We start from the raw sequence: 19,782 nt of genomic DNA on the forward strand, positions 1-19,782 counted from the left end.
ATCCTTATTATGTAGTAGATTGTTTTTCTCTTGGCACTTTCAGGACTTTCTCCTTCTTTTCAATATTTGACGGACTGATTAGTATGGGTCTTGGGGGGAGCCTGTTTGGATTTATTCTATTTGGAGTTCACTGAGCTTCTTTAACTTGCATATTTATATCCTTTATAAAGGTTGGGACGTTTTTCCCAATTATATCCTTAGCTACTCTTCCTAGCCCTTTACTCTTCTTTTCTCCTTCTGAGACACCAATGATTCTTTTTAAATAACATCTTATTGTATAATGTATCATATATACAACCAAAGAAATAAAAAAAGCAATGGTTAAAATACACAGCTGTTTTTTAAGTTTATTTTTGTCCAATTTCTTTACTTTTGCTTTACTCTAGAGATTTGTGAGTGTGTGTGCATACAAATACATTGTACTTCATTTCCACCTATCCCTATGTTGTCCTAAACATTTTTTATGGCATAGGGAGGTTCCAGGAATCGAAACTGGGTCTCTGACACATTGGGTAAGAATTCTGCCACTGAGCCACCATTGCACCACCCTTGATTTTTATATTTGTGTGCTTTGTTTTGTCCATCATTTCCCTGAGATCCAATTCAAGTTTTTTTGTATTTTTTGCTATTTGCTGTTTTGAGTGTTTGAAATCAATACTGTCCCCTCATTCACTTATTCTTTCTTCTGTTTCTTCAAATCTCCTGTTGTATTTCTCTAGCATGTTTTTTGTTTGGTCTACAGTATCTTTAGTCGCTGTGATAGCTGCTATTTTTCTATTTATTCTTTCAAATTCCTCTTTATGCTCTTCTGTTGTCTTCTTGGTCTCTTTTATGTCATTAGCCATCCCATTTATTTTATTTAGTAGAGTTGTATGAACATCTTTGATTAGTTGTTCCAATATGTGTGTCTCCTTTGGTGTTTTAATTTAGGTGTTGGGCTGGGCTATATCTTTCTGCATCATGATGTGCTTAGAGATCTTCTGCTGTCTTGGTGACATGTAAATATCTTGACTGGTTTACTATAGAAGTTGATTTCCTTCAATTGTCTAAAGCCTTGTTTTTCTGGGATGGATGTGGAGCAGGATGTGAGAAACAGGGTGGGGCACAACAGTGCAGTGATGTGTTGCAACACAGGTATAGGCACAGGTTGGGGATGCTATGCTGGTAGCTGTGAGAGTCAGCAGACAGCATTGGGGAGGATGTGGCTGTGCAGGTGTATGGGTCTTGAGGCAGAGTCCTAGTGTGCACTGGTCTAGGGCACATGGCTCTTTGTGCACATTCACAGAGCTCAGGGGAGTAGGTTGGCATTGTGCCTGCATAGGCTGAGAGTCAGTGCTTGCTAGAGCTGTGGGATGTGGCTGGAGGTCATGCCATGCACACATCTAGGAGAGCCATAAACTAATGTACATGTGTGTAGAGGTCTGGGGTTCTGGGTGGGGTTGCAGGATTTTATGGGATGGGGGCATGTGTGGTTTGGGCATGGAGGTAAGTATTCATAGCCTTTATGTGCTGGAGACCACCTGCAGGGGGAGGGACTGTGAGGCAGGGTTTGGGAGGGGTGGGATGAAACTGCACTTTTGCAGGAGAGGTGGGTTGGGCTGGGACAGTAGTGTGCCTGCTTGGGAGTGAATTGTGGTCCCAGTAAGCACTAAAGGGTTTGGTAGTGTGGGGCACTCAGACTACAAGGAAGAGGGGTGGGTGATGAGCTTCAAGTGCTTGGGACATGGGGTGAGTCATGGTCTGTGTGGTTGCCCTGGTGAGGGTCGAGTATTCAAGGAACACAGCTTGGCTTACTTCCTAGTTTCCATCTCCCTGTCTGGTCCATGCACTCCTGAGGGCTCTGGGCTTCCATGTGAAGCTATTTGAATAGCTGGAGGGTCTCTGGTTCTCTGTTTCTCAATTCCTCAGGTTTTGCAACTAGAGCCACCCTATGTGCTGCAGAGGACTCTTCCAGGTCACATATCCCCTGACACCACTGTCTCAATTGCTCTCCCTTCCCTTCTCCAGCTGATTTTTGAAGCAGGGTTGAACACGATATATTCTATTCTTCCATGTTCCTGAAACTGTGAAAAGGGGGGTTATTTTTTTCCCTATTTTTCCTTTTCGCTTTCAATGTATTCTAAGTCACCTGAAAATACTGTATTGGCTGGGTAATCATTCTGTTTTATACCCCAGACCATGCAAAATAGTGAAATATTTACTGGCTGAGTGATCTTTTCTGTTTTGTGTCTCAGACCAGGGGAAACGGTGAAGTACTGTAGCAACTAGGTGATCTTTCTTTTCTTGCTCCAGACCAGGTGGACCTGTTCTTAATATAACAAACCTATTTCTAAATATATTATACTGGGTTATGTTTTCCATTTTTTGTCCCAGACCATGGGAAACAGTGGAATACTGCACTGAGTAGGTGATATCTTCCAATTTTTTTTGCCCTAGACTATATGAATTTTGTACTGGCTGGTTCATATTCCTTTTCTTGCTCCTGGCCAGGTGGACATGTTACTAATATATACTCTTGATATAACAGCAAAGTAATGTCCAAATCATATAGATGATCTATCTTATCCTGAGTTCCTTTGTTTTTATCTGTTATGGTACAAAAATCTGTACTTGTACAAAAATATCTTAATGCTTTGTCCTTTATTTAAATGAAAAAGACTAAATTTATCCCCTAAATGACCATGACCTGTATTGTGAGCAGATCAAACTCTAAGGGTCAAATGAAAGGTGCTGCGGTCCAGCCGCAGCAGAGGGAAAGGGCTTGAAGGTGTGGAGGGTCGTCGGCACGAGAAGAACACCAAGAGACAGCTTAGAGAATTTTCCTTTGAGAAACACACAATTAGTGTCGTTAATCCCAGTATTTTTCTATTACACCATTTTATGCCTCGTCCTCTTTTGGGGCGTTGAAGGCCTTGCCTACCACCTTTCCTCCAGGGAACCGTGTCAAACCGGGGAGGAAAAAGAGGATGCGGCATTTCCCCTTTTATTTTTTAAAATTTCTTTTTGCTGGACTCTTTCGATTTGCTTGATAGATGCCTTTATGGTTTTGATTGCTGTGGGAAAGCAAAAAATAATAATTAATATTATAGTCACAGTAAGGCCAAAGTTTACTACATTGGGCCATCCAATAATTGGGTTAAGATTTTGTAAGGAGGACCAAAGACTATTTGCTAAGGTTTCATGTTCTGTTATATGTGCCTTACTTATGTCAGTTATTTGTTGTTGTAAAGCTAGAATATCTGGTGCTAGTTGAGTGTCATGCCATATTCCTTGTAAATGGGTTTTTACTTTTTCCTATGACTGCTTTGATTCATTATAGGACGCTGGGGTAATACATATCCATTTATAATTAACATGACACCGGGTGGTAAGTTGGGTTTTTAGATTTTGAATCTGGTTTCCTAAATAAATAACTGTATCTTCTAAGGCGTCTACTCTAGTTTCTAAGTTTCTATTTAATTTTTATTGTAGTGTTAAAGCTAAAGAAATATTATGAGTTAGAGTATTTACATGATGAGCGGTTTGTTGATTTTGAATGAGGGCTGTAGTTGATATAGCTAAAGAAGCGATAATGCTAATTAGAGCGGTAATTCCTAAAATTAACGTAGCTACAAAATGCTTAGGTCTCATTAAGTTGTTCAGCCTTTCCATAACTTGATAGCCAACATCATCAAACCATAGTTCATTTAACTTAACAGGTAATAAGACATAAGAAGGTTGATGCACAATAAGAAAAGTAGTATAATTTTTTGGCAAGCCAGAATTAATACAATTAGTAAGGAGACAGTTAGTGCACGTGATATGATAAGCATTATTCATTTGTGTGATATTAAACATGTGAATTTTTCCTACTAAAATAGCATGAGGTGCATTTACACATGCACGAATGCTGTAAGGAACAGGGGTTGAACTAGATGGGCGATATAACAACAACATATTAGTAGCAGCAAGCAGACGAAATAAGTTATTATATAAACCAGTTCGATTATGGGATGAAGCACTACTTTGATAAATGGGGGTCACTAATCCTGGGGTGAACCACCATGTAAGGGGTTCTCCATCTGTAGGTAAACTCTTGTTATAAGTATATTTGTCTGTATTATTTGTAATATATGCAGTATAATTATAATTAGGTGAGGAGACTGAAAAATCATAAATAGTAAGGTTACTTTTTACAGGGTGATATATGTTTGCTTTATGCAAAAAACCGCACTCAAGCCATCGGGGATAGCCTGTAGAGTGAATATTTTTCCAATAGATGTCCTTTTTAGGATATTTTTCTGTACAAGGCTCAATCAAAGAGTTAAAATTTGAGGAAAGGTTTACATAACTTTCATTGTAGGTATGGTACCCAAGAGAAATCATGTTGAGCCCCCAGATGCTTCTTTTAGTTCCTTTATGACTTGGGGAATCAGTATAATATGACCGATAATTGATAGGCAAACAGCCAGGAGGAGGAGTCCCGATTGTTACAAAGCATAGAGGGGCTTCATCAGCATATCCGGTAAAATTAACATTATCAGTACTTTTAAAAGGAATAAGTGAACTAGGGAGTCCTCCCATAAGATTGGTATTATTAGTAAAGACCTTTAAGTTTTTATCCCCCCACGCAGTGGGGTGGAAAAGTGGTGGGTTAGGTATATAAGCCCAATATGATTTATTTACAGAAGAACCAGATACCTGACAGGAAAGAAGTGCAATCATAGCCAGAAACAGGTGAATAGGAGTAGGAGTTTTTCCGGTTATTAGGACTACCCTTTCTGCGTCAGCAGTAAGCTTTTCTATCTGCCCCCAAGTGGGCAGACTAGCTTGTCTGGTAGATTGAGCCTGCGGGGTAGAAGAGAGAGATAAATCTTCCATTCCAGGCACAAGATCTTCATCCATATTCTCCTGGGGGTAAGATGACGGGTTCTTCTACTGCGGAGGAAGAGGGGCTCTCCTCTTGTTCCCTCTCCGGGATGGGCGCTGATATGGGCCGAATGAGCCTATAGGGAATCCAGATTGGGGTTTCTGCATCCTGTGGGAAAATACAAGCATATCCTCGTCCGGATGTTAGTAACACATCAGGACCTTTCCATTGTCCAGTTAGCACATCCTTCCATTTTACTAAAATTTGAGGCTGTATAACTTTATTCCAATGTCTACTCATTGGAGTCTCACCTTTTTCATTTGCTTTTAAGTGATTAATGACAAAAAGACTGTGATTAATGATGTGATGAGGCGATAACTACTTACTGTCACTATCTTGCAGTTTAGTAATTTGGTGCTTTAATGTTTGGTGGGCTCTTTCCACCACCGCTTGACCTTGGGGATTATAGGGTATTCCAGTAGTATGTTTGATATGAAACTGATGACAAAATTGTTCAAAGCCTTTTGAGACATATGCAGGGGCATTGTCTGTTTTTATATGTTGAGGTTTTCCCATATAAGCCATAGATTGTATAACATGTTGTTTTACATTTTTTAAAGCCTTTCCTGTTCGTGTGGAGGCAAACAGAACATGTGAGTAAGTATTAATAGTAACATGTACAAAAGCTAACTTTCCAAATTCTTTAATATGAGTTACATCCATTTGCCATAAAGCATTGGGTTTTAAACCCTTAGGGTTTACTCCAGTATGCAACTGTGGCAGGTGAGTTATACAAATAGGGCACTGTTTAATGATTTGTCTAGCCTGTTCCCGAGTGATTTTAAATTGTAACCTTAATGCTGTAGCATTTTGATGATGCAGTTTATGCGCATCTTGAGCTTGACTAACAGGATTTTGTACTGGAAAGGCAACATAGTTAGTAAGTTGGTCAGCTTTAGCATTACCTTCTGCTAATGGTCCTGGCAAATTACTATGACTTCTGATATATGCTACAAAAAAGGGAAATTGTCTCTGGTGGATGAGTTGCTGTAATGTTAAAAGACAGTGACTAACAGTAGAATTTTCAGAAATATAAGCTGTTTCAATAACAGGAAATAAATTTGCCACATAAAGAGAGTCTGTGTATAAATTAAAGGCCTGAGGGAACAAATTAAAGATTTCTATCACTGCCAATAATTCAACTTTCTGAGCTGATTTTTCTTTTGTCTCTATTTGTTTTTGAAGTTTTTTGGAATATATAGCAGCTGTCCCTTTAGCAGACCCGTCAGTGAAAATTAATTCTGCTGGGGGGGGGGGTAGGGGTTGAACACAACACCTTTGTGGAAATATAACGGGGTGTTTTTGTATAAATTGCAGTATAGGATCTGAGGGAAAATGATGTTTAATTTCCCCTGTAAATGCAGTTAAATTTATCATCCACAAGCTTGCGGCTTTAAACGTGGCCTAGGTTTCTTTTTCTTTTTTATTTCAGGTGCCGAAGCACTGAAGAAGGAACTGATATTGTTATGTTCATATTGAGCCACTATTCTTTTCAATTTATCTATTTCAAAAGGATTAAGTTTATCCTCTCTTTCTGATTCTGCTTCACTTTCACTTTCTGAGGAGCTAGAATGGTCTTTCTGTATATTATAAGCAGGAGGCCTCTCTATACTGGTGTAACTGCCTGTTTTAGCCATAACTGTAACTAATGGTTGCTTTTCTTCAGTCTTCACTTCCCTGGCCATGAAAATAGCCTCATGTGTGGGGTCAAAACTATCTTTAAGGACATTCCATAGGGCGAAAGCATTAATAGGGACTCCATCTGGCCCATTTCTAGTATAATATTCTTTCATCTGTTTTCCTACTTTTTGCCAAGTATCTAAGTTAACAGTCCCTTCTTCTGGGAATCAGGGAGAAACATTTTGCACAAAAGAAAAAAATTCTCTAAGCTGTCTGCTGGTAACATTTATACCTCTCTTTTTCAACATATGCTTTGTTATATCTACAAACAAGGAGTGTTCCTTAGACTCTGTATGTCCCATGATTACTCGCTCTATCCGTACTTCCCAAGTACCTGACCATAGCCAGAGGCCTGCAGTGCCTTATAGCGAGAGCCTTATACCCGTCCGTAAAAGAGAAAGCTTACCTTCAAGTCCCTGTTTGGGCGCCACTTGCCGCGGTCCAGCCGCAGCAGAGGGAACGGGCTTGAAGGTGTGGAGGGTCGTCGGCGCGAGAAGAACACCAAGAGACAGCTTAGAGAATTTTCCTTTGAGAAGAGTTGCTTAGATTTATTTTTGCTTAACTGATTTTATACCCTTATTATTGGCAAGGAAACAGGTATCACAGGATCATGGTTGTGTCATGGCTTACATTTTAGGTAAAGTTACAGGTTCAGGGAAGCAAAGCGAAAGTACACATTCTGATTTTCTTAGGAAAATTTACACAAGATTTCAATAGCAGCAAGATATTGGATTAAACCGGAGACATTGTGTTTGCAGTTTTCTGAGTTTAGACTTTCTTTTCCTATTATTCTACAGGTGAGGCAATATGTCAAGACCTATTTTAATCTGGTTAAAGGTTAGCTTGTTTTGATTAAAAGGTTACATTGTTTACTTAGATTTTTTATTGTTTTATAGCAATGGACCGGTGCTGTGGTGGGGGAGTAAATTTCCAGGATGGCTCAATGCAGGGTTTTTAAATTGTAAGTGTTTACTTTCTATTGGGTACTTTTCTGTGACTTGTTCTAAAAGCACTTCTGCCTGATGTATCTGCAGCATGACTTGCTTAATGGGGGTGTCCCAACCTAATTTTTTCCAAACAGTCATTAACAAGGTTTTGCAATTTGTACAATTTGTATCATTTTTTCCAATTCTTTTGCTTTCTGATTCGTTTTGATATAATGCTTGGAGCACAACCAGCAACAAGAAACACACAATTAGTGTCGTTAATCCCAGTATTTTTCTATTACACCATTTTATGCCTCGTCCTCTTTTGGGGCTTTGAAGGCCTTGCCTACCGCCCTTCCTTCCAGGGAACTGTGTCAAACTGGGGAGGAAAAAGAGGACGTGACAGAAAGGGAACCTAAGTTTGTAGAGTTTGTTCTCAACTGATGTTGTCATTGCATGACCTTTGTGATAAATTGTTGAAATGTGCACACCAGCTTGGAGGACTGACTATCCACCCAGAAGGAAATGCAATTTGATAGAGTTATCTAGGTCCCAGGAAGCTCCTCTCAGTCCCTAGCCAGCTCCCAGAGGACCAACTGAGACTGGTCACATAAGCCAATTGGCATCTGGCCACTATTGTATAAAGACACCATATAAACTGTATGTAAACAGCTAAAAAGAGGAAGGGGAGGGGGGAGAGAGAACCTAATCTGGGAAGAGGATACTCTGCTGTGGATTTTTTTAGTCAGACCCCAAATGCTGTTTCCAGGATTTTTTAGTGCTCCTATTTAGGTGTTGATGCTGACCCATCTGGTGATGTAACTATGTCTTATTTCTGATAATATTTTAATTACTTCCCTAATAAATTCTGTTTTTATATCACTGAAGTCTGTGTTGTTCAAGAACCCAAGCCTCTAAATTAAATGGTCACAAATATCATGTTCCCTTTTATGTAACAATAACTTGGAAGGTAAATTATATAAGTAATAAATATATAGATTCAGGTGAAAATATGGAAAAACAAAATGCTTGTACCGTATGTTGTTTGCTAATGGATACATTTACAAAGTTTTGCAAGAAAAAGATAAGCTCACAATACAACTGGTCAGTTTTCAAGCAAAAATGAAAGAAAATAGAAAGGATAAAAAAAACTGAGGGCTTGTAGTTAGAAAATAAAACTCACTTTCATGTACACCCAGTAAAGGTAAAAAAATTAGAAGGCATCTGAGTAAGAACATCTAATTAAGCTCAGCTTTGCAGCAAGGACAAATAAAGGCTGAATCCATCAATTCTGGTAACCAAACATCTAAATGCTTGAAGGTCTTACTCAGTAAATCTTTGTAAATAAACAAAATATTGCATGGAACTGAAAGTCAGAGAGTTAGGGTACAATTTTCTCAGAGAAGCCTGACATGTCTTAAGGCACCTACAGTTGAGATACAGAGGGAGGTGAGAAAAGAAGAACAAAAGGAAGAAGGAGAAGGAAGAAGAAGAGGAAGAAGGAGGAAGGAAGGAGAAGCAGAAAAAGAGAAAATATAAGAGAACAGAGACCTGGAAAAGAATTGTCGGTACAGCTATTTGTGGTGCTGACTTAAATAAGTGCATAAGAAACCAACTACCAATCTGAAACAGATTAGTCTACCTGAGACTTACAAGAATCATTAGATCACCAATTTTCTATGACCAGGTGTCAGACATAGAAAGCTCCTCTGTCCCCAAAGAGGACATATTCTTAAAATTTCCTCTCCAGATGTGAACAAGGAAGATGAAAAAGGAGGTGTTCACCAAAAGGTGAATCTGAGTGCCATGGGAAAAATGGACCAGGGATAAAGGAAGGAGTCCCTAATTGCGACCAAGTTCATAATCCCATCCTCATAAGATCTTGGAATTGCTTTACAGCACTAAGTGCTATATTGTCTCATCTTTATCTTTCTGAAGGGGAATGTTTACTTTTGTTATCCTATTCATGCTTACTATTCAACATTATTGAGTGTGTAGAAAATAGATAATTTGCCTTTTAGTTAACAGGTCTCCAAACCAAACACACCTGGAACTGATCTTGAATCTATTAGACATGTTTCCATAAAACTTAGACCCATGATGGCCTATAGTTTGAGGTACAGAAGCCAGAACTTTCATAACATAGTGTTGAGAAAAAAGTCACAAGATTCAGGAAGTGGGGATGCTAGCTTGGATTTGTCATGCAAGAACTGAAAACCTATCACCAGATTATGGTTTTGGGGTAGGAGTGCAGAGGAAAATTCTTTTTTTAAGGTAATGAATATGCACTTAAAAGGGGTGCTTGGGCATATTTGAAATGCTTCGTGGTGACTTTCCTTTATAGACTTGGGTTGGCAGTAGAATTTTGCCTTGGAATTGAGTTTACAGGTCATTCAGAATGGCAGGACTAAAATGGCCAAGTCTAGAGGGTACTTTTACTAATCACAGGCCAGGTGGGCATAATTACCATAATGTTCAGAAAAATCACTAAGGATACAAAATAAAACCTAAATGGCATCTTGTTTGTTCTTTGTTTTAAGCCATTGAGAAAGGAAATAAATTATTCACAAAACAGATTGACAAGAAAACATGACACTTAGAGGGTGTGGGACTACAACCAGTATTTGCCTTTGAGGGAGGCCTAAGACCTGTGTTTTAATGAATGTCAGTGTGAACAGAAGTAGAAAAAGAGTGTATGAGCTTGAATTAGAGACAACCTGTCATCCTACAGAAATCAGGGTCCTTCAAAGGGTGACGCTATCAGAAGGTAACCTGGACCAACATCTACTCCATTTAATGAGACATGACATGCAAATCTCTTCTAGCCTGAGTTTGGAAGGAGCAGAGAAAAATAAAAAGGAAATCACTGCTGATAAAACTTTCCCTAATATTTGTACTTATGTAGGTATATAGTCTAAACCTTATTACTCTCATGGCCCTCAAAACGTACAGGGGAAAATTTTGATTAAAGGTTTTGAGGGTGGTATTGCCTCTAAGGAACTTGAAAGAAGTAAGATAAATCATTTCTGAATGACTAAATTATAAGCGATAGCCTCAATGATTCCCAAAGCTAAAGCTCAAAAGAATATGAACTTCTCATAAAGAATCACTGAAAATGTGACTAGAGAAAGTTACATGAACAAGAGTCAGTGATAACATCAAACCATGTTCGTTCCAGGTAGAGGTTTTATATGTCAAACCTGCAAAGCAAATGATATTTTAGAGATTACATAAAAATTTAAGGAAAGTATGTTTAATGTGTTCAAATGAAAGATGAGACCTAAAGTATAATGAAGGAACAAAAGAGACTATCAAAATTGACCAGATATATTTGGAAAAGAATAAAATGTAACCTCTGGAATTGAAAATGAAATATTAGGAATGAAATTTGAAACTCAGTGGATGGTTTAAACAACTGAATAACAAAGTTTATGATAGAATAAATTAACCAAAAGGGAGATCTTTAAAAATTAAAAAATGCCTTAGAGAAATACAGACAAAAATGGATGTATCAGAGTTGTGGAATATACAGTGAGAAGATCCAATGCCTATATAATTGGTTTCAAGTATATATAATAGAAAAAATGCGGAGAGGATAATTTTGGAATATTATTTGCAGTTAGTAGACATCACACTAGGCCTATTACCATATTGAATAAGTGACCATTGGACATAGCTGTGCTGATCTATGTGATCATAAGAAGAAGTTCAGTGTATTATGTAGTTGCTCAATAGGTCATGTTGTTCATTGTTGGTAATGACAATGAAGGTCATAATGATGATTGATGCAATCTTCTACTCTTCCCACAGCATTCTCTGTCCATTTGGTATAACTTGGAACAGAATCTCCCCCAAGACTGGAATGATAAATTCATTGTCTGCTACCATTCTCTTCTTGTAATATTGATACAGGCATCTTGAGGTTCTTTTCCAATTAATATACTTGTTCCTTCAGAATCCTCAAAACTGTGCACTGGAAAGAAATGACTAATCATTCTAGGGAAATAAACTCTTTGACCTTACTTCTGTGTATTTGACCTTATGTCTTTTTCTTCACTTTTGGAACAAGGTGATTGGAGTATGGTTGGAGAGAAGGAAGAGATTTTGGATAGCTAATGTTGATGAATATTTATAGTTCACAAATATACTTTATTGCAGTAGTGTCCTGGCCTCACTCTAGGAAAATGTCCAAAGTTCTGTCTTCTACACATAAGTGCTTTATAAAAATTAAATCATCCAATTTAATTCTATGTGTGTTACTTTATGAAGTACCTACTACCTTTAAGTGCATGTGGTGTAGAGATGTTTCATTGTTCAGGGTCACACAAACAGCAAGTGGCGGGGTCAAAATTCTACCTAGATTGGCTGATTCCAAAGACCATTGTTGAAACTGTGTTGTTGTGTCACTGTCATGAATTAGTCTTACTGTATTCTTTAGTGCCTCAATTTCCTCACTTAGGCATAGGAAAGAATGCCATATCTGCTCTACTGCCTGCTGTGATTATTGAATCAATAAGGTATTTGAGAAGATATTTATATGTATTTATCTAAAATGAAAGTGTTTTGCAAGAATGAAAGTGTACATATACATAATTTATTGTTATCAAGCTAAATCACCAGCTAGCACTAAATGCTTTAGCTTTTCTTGCTTCAGACTCCTTACTTGAAAATTGAGGGTATTGGACTAGAAGAAATCTGGGTCTTTTCCAGCTCAAATGTCTCCAAAGTTCACATTGAAATGTCTTAATCATGAGATCATAATAAGACCAGGAGAAGTGATGAAAGAATTCAGCAGGGACGTGGCCAAATGTGGCATGTAATTAGTAAGGACAAAACTCCATGTGAGAACCATTATACCAAAGCAATACTTAGAGCATTACCCACCCTCTAATTGCCTTTTCTCTTTTCACTTCTGCCACAAACAGACATTTAAGAAGATCCTCAAGTATGGGAAATTCTCTTGCTGTTACTGAACAGCCATTTTTTAGGCCTAATAATCAGATCTCTTATGCAACAGGACCCACCTGAAAAATGCCTTTGGAGAAGAAATAAGCAATTACACCTTTGGCAAGAACTCTGCTATTTGTGGGATCTGGGTCAAATTCAGAAGGCAGCAGCTAGAGAGACCAGCGGATTCTTTGCTATCTCAATATCTGTGAAATCCCTTCAGTAGGGTCTAAGTGGGGCATAGTTTATGGAACACAGTCTCCCATTCATTTATTTTTGTGGAATCCTCACTTCCACACTCTCTGCTTAGGATTCTTCCTCTTGTTGTTTTATGCTTCTTACTCAAATTATCCAAAAATTTGTTTTTGCTTTCTACATTTCAATGAAAAATGTAACCTCAAATATAAAATATTAGATAACTTTGCAGTTTAGAGTGTGGTGAGGTTTGAAGTCTCATCTGCAATTTTCTTAAGGATATGACGTTCTGCTGTTTAGCCATGTAAAATGGGTGTATAGGAGCAATTAGATTGAAATGAGACAATGCCAGTAAAGTTTGATATTTAATTTTTGCTCTTGAGGATTTTGTTTTTGCAATAACAACAATTTGATTTTCATTTAAATTTATGTCTTTGATTCATAATTTCTGAGTAGCAAGAGACAAACTGGGTCACTCTGTAGTGATATAAAAAAGTACTCGTGTGTTTCCATCATCTCTTTTAAAATTCTTCAAATTTCTCTCCACTGTCATCTTTGGAGACTCTAGGTGTCTGGAGACAATACACTGATAAACACAGATATCAGAGATGCCCACACCAAACACAGGTAGTGTTGGTCTCTTGTCCCTTTTAAGTTTCCTGTATGTGCTTTGCTTTCTTCAATCAGAAATATTCCCTGTAGTTCTGTACCCCGTTTTATACCCTGCACAACCTTTGAAACTGACCACCTCCTTATTAGATCAAGATTGCAATGGGTTTTGATTAGCTAGATACATTATTTAAATCAATCACCTTTTCTTCTCCAAATCAATTAGTAAAACACGCAAAGAAATTAATTAAAGAGAGAGTATATGAAGATTGATTTTCTTTTTCTTCTTTTGTACCAAATTTTAACAGAGATTTTCAGGATAAATTTCATCATGGATGAGAAAAACAGTCAATGCACAGCTCTTCATTTTTCTGGGAATGGTTGATTACATAGATTATATTTAATTACGACTGCCTCTGTTACTGAAATGTATGAAAAATGTAGAAGTTTAGTGCAACAGATTGGTCCAACCGTTTGTTATATTTTCACTGAATTGACCAATTATGGTGATATTCTGGGAAAGTTTTGGAAAAGAAATATTTATTTAACTCTATCTGCAACTCAGGGATCATCATAGTTTGATGCCTGTTGTCCATTGACCTAGTTTACTTGAATTGTCAAATCCAATGGGAAGTGCTTTATGTGGTTTCTATCTTTGCATATCTCGGAGGTTTGTCTGGCATGGGCACTAAGTCTGAATCTACACCTGCCTAGCTGGAATTCAAGGTTGTTTACAGGGCTGATGATTTTGGGGAGATTTCCCCAAATTAATGCATTAAATTCTGGACCACTAACAATCATATCCATAGGTAGACCTATAGGCCTTGGGTGTCTCTAAGCAACCAATGATAATGATGTCCAACATCTACTGACCAGTTATTATTTACTGGACTGTGTACTGAGCACTTACAATACTTCCTCTTATAATTCTCCAATAACCTTGTAGTTCAGGAGGTCTTACTGGCCTCACTTTATCCTGAGTAAGTTGTAGTTTAGTGTATGTAAGACTCTGGGAAAAACTTATAAAGACAGAAAGGATCAGAAAGCAAAACTCCAAAACGCAAACCCTTAACCAGAATCATAAGCTGTTTCCTAATGGGCAAAATGCCCTAATATTATAACAATAGTTTGGGACAAACTGAACTGTGTTGATCCCTTTGGAATACTTAGTATAAGTATAGAGATCTGATTATATAAATGTATTGGGTACACATGCTTCTTTTCCTTTTTTTTATTAATTAAAAAAAGAATTAACAAAACAATTAGAAATCATTCCAATCTACATGTACAATCAGTAATTCTTAATAACATCACATAGTTGCATATTCATCATTTCTTAGTACATTTGCATCGATTTAGAAAAAGAAATAAAAAGACAACAGAATAAGAATTAAAACAATAATAGAAAGAAAACAAAAACAAAAACAAAAACAAAAAACCTATACCTCACATGCAGCTTCATTCAGTATTTTAACATAATTGCATTACAATTGGGTAGTATTGTGCTGTCCATTTCTGAGTTTTTATATCCAGTCCCGTTGTACAGTCTGTATCCCTTCAGCTCCAATTATCCCTTCTCTCTTTTTTTTTAATTAATGGAAAAAAAGAAATTAACCCAACATTTAGAGATCATACCATTCTTCATATGCAATCATTAATTCTTAACATCATCACATAGATGCATGATCATCATTTCTTAGTACATATGCATTGGTTTAGAAGAACTAGCAACATAACCGAAAAAGATATAGAATGTTAATATAGAGAAAAAAATAAAAGTAATAATAGTAAAATCAAAACAAAACAAAACAAAGCAAATCAAAAACCTATAGCTCAGATGCAGCTTCATTCAGTGTTTTAACATGATTACTTTACAATTAGGTATTATTGTGCTGTCCATTTTTGAGTTTTTGTATCTAGTCATGTTACACCGTCTGTATCCCTTCAACTCCAATTGGCCATCATCTTACCCTGTTTCTACCTCCTGCTGGACTCTGTTAGCAAGGACATATTCCAAATTTATTCTCGAATGTCTGTTCACTTCAGTGGGACCATATAGTATTTGTCCTTTAGTTTTTGGCTAGACTCACTCAGCATAATGTTCTCTAGGTCCATCCATGTTATTACATGCTTCATAAGTTTATCCTGTCTTAAAGCTGCATAGTATTCCATCGTATGTATATACCACAGTTTGTTTAGCCACTCTTCTGTTGATGGAGATTTCGGCTGTTTCCATCTCTTTGCAATTGTAAATAACGCTGCTATAAACATTGGTGTGCAAATGTCCGTTTGTGTCTTTGCCCTTAAGTCCTTTGAGTATATTCCCAGCAATGGTATTGCTGGGTCGTATGGCAATTCTATATTCAGCTTTTTGAGGAACCACCAAACTGCCTTCCACAGTGGTTGCACCATTTGACATTCCCACCAACAGTGGATAAGTGTGCCTCTTTCACCGCATCCTCTCCAGCACTTGTCATTTTCTGTTTTGTTGATAATGGCCATTCTGGTGGGTGTGAAATGATATCTCATTGTGGTTTTGATTTGCATTTCTCTAATGGCCAGGGACATTGAGCATCTCTTCATGTGCCTTTTGGCCATTTGTATTTCCTCTTCTGATAGGTGTCTGTTCAAGTCTTTTTCCCATTTTGTAATTGGGTTTGCTGTCTTTTTGTTGTTGAGATGAACAATCTCTTTATAAATTCTGGATACTAGACCTTTATCTGATATATCATTTCCAAATATTGTCTCCCATTGTGAAGGCTGTCTTTCTACTTTCTTGATGAAGTTCTTTGATGCACAAAAGTGTTTAATTTTGAGGAGTTCCCATTTATTTATTTCCTTCTTCAGTGCTCTTGCTTTAGGTTTAAGGTCCATAAAACCGCCTCCAGTTGTAAGATCCATAAGATATCTCCCTACATTTTCCTCTAACTGTTTTATGGTCTTAGACCTAATGTTTAGATCTTTGATCCATTTTGAGTTAACTTTAGTATAGGGTGTGAGAGATGGGTCTTCTTTCATTCTTTTGCATATGGATATCCAGTTCTCTAGGCACCATTTATTGAAGAGACTGCTCTGTCCCAGGTGAGTTGGCTTGACTGCCTTATCAAAGATCAAATGTCCATAGATGAGAGGGTCTATATCTGAGCACTCTATTTGATTCCATTGGTCGATATATCTATCTTTATGCCAATACCATGCTATTTTGACCACTGTGGCTTCATAATATGCCTTAAAGTCAGGCAGCGCGAGACCTCCAGCTTCGTTTTTTTTCTCAAGGTACTTTTAACAATTCGGGGTACCCTGCCTTTACTGCATCCCATAAGTTTTGATATGTTGTGTTTTCATTTTCATTTGCCTCGAGGTATTTACTAATTTCTCTTGCAATTTCTTCTTTGACCCACTCGTTGTTTAAGAGTGTGTTGTTGAGCCTCCAGGTATTTGTGAATTTTCTGGCATTCCACCTATTATTGATTTCCAACTTCATTCCTTTATGATCCGAGAAAGTGTTGTGTATGATTTCAATCTTTTTAAATTTGTTAAGACTTGCTTTGTGACCCAGCATATGGTCTATCTTTGAGAATGATCCATGAGCACTTGAGAAAAAGGTGTATCCTGCTGTTGTGGGATGTAATGTCCTATAAATGTCTGTTAAGTCTAGCTCCTTTATAGTAATATTCTCTATTTCTTTATTGATCCTCTGTCTAGATGTTCTGTCCATTGATGAGAGTGGGGAATTGAAGTCTCCAACTATTATGGTATTTGTGTCTATTTCCCTTTTCAGTGTTTGCAGTGTATTCCTCACGTATTTTGGGGCATTCTGGTTTGGTGCATAAATATTTATGATTGTTATGTCTTCTTGTTTAATTGTTCCTTTTATTAGTATATAGTGTCCTTCTCTGTCTCTTTTAACTGTTTTACATTTGAAGTCTAACTTGTTGGATATTAGTATAGCCACTCCTGCTCTTTTCTGGTTGTTATTTGCATGAAATATCTTTTCCCAACCTTTCACTTTCAACCTATGTTTATCTTTGGGTCTAAGATGTGTTTCCTGTAGACAGCATAGAGAAGGATCCTGTTTTGTAATCCATTCTGCCAGTCTATGTCTTTTGATTGGGGAATTCAGTCCATTAACATTTAGTGTTATTACTGTTTGGATAATGTTTTCCTCTGCCATTTTGCCTTTTGTATTATATATATCATATCTGACTTTCCTTCTTTCTACACTCTTCTCCATACCTCTCTCTTCTGTCTTTTCGTATCTGACTCTAGTGCTCCCTTTAGTATTTCTTGCAGAGCTGGTCTCTTGGTCACAAATTCTCTCAGTGACTTTTTGTCTGAGAATGTTTTAATTTCTCCCTCATTTTTGAAGGACAATTTTGCTGGATATAGGAGTCTTGGTTGGCAGTTTTTCTATTTTAGTAATTTAAATATATCATCCCACTGTCTTCTAGCCTCCATGGTTTCTGCTGAGAAATCTACACATAGTGTTATTGGGTATCCCTTGTATGTGATGGATTGTTTTTCTCTTGCTGCTTTCAAGATCCTCTCTTTCTCTTTGACCTCTGACATTCTAACTAGTAAGTGTCTTGGAGAACGCCTATTTGGGTCTAATCTCTTTGGGGTGCGCTGCACTTCTTGGATCTGTAATTTTAGGTCTTTCATAAGAGTTGGGAAATTTTCAGTGAAAATTTCTTCCATTAGTTTTTCTCCTCCTTTTCCCTTCTCTTCTCCTTCGGGACACCCACAACACATATATTTGTGCGGTTCATATTGTCCTTGAGTTCCCTGATACCCTGTTCAAATTTTTCCATTCTTTTCCCTATAGTTTCTGTTTGTTTTTGGAATTCAGATGTTCCATCCTCCAAATCACTAATTCTATCTTCTGTCTCTTTGAATCTATCATTGTAAGTATCCATTGTTTTTTCTATCTTTTCTACTTTGTCCTTCACTTCCATAAGTTCTGTGATTTGTTTTTTCAGTTTTTCTATTTCTTCTTTATGTTCAGCCCATGTCTTCTTCATGTCCTCCCTCAATTTATCGATTTCGTTTTTGAAGAGGTTTTCCATTTCTGTTCGTATATTTAGCATTAGTTGTCTCAGCTCCTGTATCTCATTTGAACTATTGGTTTGTTCCTTTGACTGGGCCATATTTTCAATTATTTGAGCGTGATCCGTTATCTTCTGTTGGCGTCTGCGCATTTAGACAGATTTCCCTGGGTATTGGATCCAAAAGTTTGGAAGATTTTTCTGTAAAATCTTTGGGTTCTGTTTTTCTTATCCTGCCCAGTAGGTGGCGCTCGTGGCACACGTTTGTCTCTGGGTCCCACCAGTAAAAGGTGCTGTGGGACCTTAAACTTTGGAAAACTCTCGCCGTCCGGGGTGTTCGCTGTTGTGGGTTGCATGGTTCAGTACTTCATCTTTTCAACCATGGGACTGAGTGATTCTTGTCTCCTGATAGCCATGGCTTATGACCGATATGCTGCCATTTGTAAACCTCTCCTCTATTCATCCATCATGTCACCCAGATTCTGTGCTCAGATGGCACTGGGAGCCTATTTGGCTGGACTCTCTGTTTCTTTATCCCAATTGTGTGCCATGCTTCAGCTCCATTTCTGTGGGCCTAATGTCATCCATCACTTCTTTTGTGACATGCCTCAGCTGTTAATCTTGTCCTGCACTGACACTTTTTTTGTACAAGTCATACTTGCTATATTATCAATGACCTATGGGATAGCAAATGTTATAATCATCATGGTATCCTATGGCTATATTGTCATCTCCATCATGAACATCACTTCCACTAAAGGCAGGTCCAAGGCATTCAACACGTGTGCTTCTCACATGACAGTTGTTTCCCTCTTCTATACCTCAAGTGTCTTTGTTTATTTGAGTTCCAGCTCTGGTGGTTCCCCTGGCTTTGACAGATTTGCTTCGGTGTTATACACTGTGGTGATTCCCATGCTGAATCCCTTAATCTACAGCCTGAGGAACAGGGAGATCAAAGATGCCTTGAAAAAATTGCAAAAGAAAATAGGGTGCTTCTAAGGTTACCCACCCAGATATTTGTGACAGATTTGGTGTTAAGAATCAATTTCCAAACCTTAAAATATGCACACAAATGGAAATTAATAAAATTCATGGTGGACAAAGGAGGCTTAATTCAATCCAGATAATATTCTAGTATGGCCCATGAGTGACAATGGTTTTTATTCGAAGCACTGAGTTTTAGTGTGGTTTGGTCATGCAGTAATAGTTAGCTAATACACTTTGAAATTAAAAAAACTAAGTTTTCTTCAGCTATAAACTGACTAATTTCAGTCCAGACCATGCTATTCACTAGCTTTGAGATTCTGGGCAAATCACATGACTTTTGGGTGCTTCAGTTTCCTCATCTATAAAATGGGGCAGTATGATATCTATCCTGCTGTGCTGTATAGTGTGATTAAATGAATTGATATTATGAAGAATTGTGACTAGGTTCCCTGCCACTATAATAACTCCTGTATGTATGTTATGT

The 19,782-nt window shown here is 37.6% G+C and overlaps 1 protein-coding gene across 1 annotated transcript; it reads left to right on the forward strand.

Annotated features, from left to right (window-relative positions):
- The first annotated feature begins 1,479 nt into the window (after positions 1-1,479).
- Positions 1,480-19,310, forward strand: LOC143645548 (olfactory receptor 5AN1-like). Its single transcript, XM_077114844.1, has 3 exons — positions 1,480-1,485; positions 4,440-4,504; positions 18,596-19,310. Exons 1-3 carry the CDS (start codon positions 1,480-1,482, stop codon positions 19,308-19,310), a joined length of 786 nt encoding a protein of 261 aa, XP_076970959.1.
- Positions 19,311-19,782: the final 472 nt, after the last annotated feature.

The sequence above is a fragment of the Tamandua tetradactyla genome, chromosome 9, assembly GCF_023851605.1.
Source record: "Tamandua tetradactyla isolate mTamTet1 chromosome 9, mTamTet1.pri, whole genome shotgun sequence".
NCBI lineage: Eukaryota > Metazoa > Chordata > Mammalia > Pilosa > Myrmecophagidae > Tamandua > Tamandua tetradactyla.

Excerpts from the sequence above, each read along its gene's own strand:
- LOC143645548 (XM_077114844.1), top strand. Across the intron at positions 4,505-18,595 it reads GGGCTTCATCAGCATATCCG|TAAAAGGTGCTGTGGGACCT; the intron begins GTAAAATTAACA and ends GGGTCCCACCAG.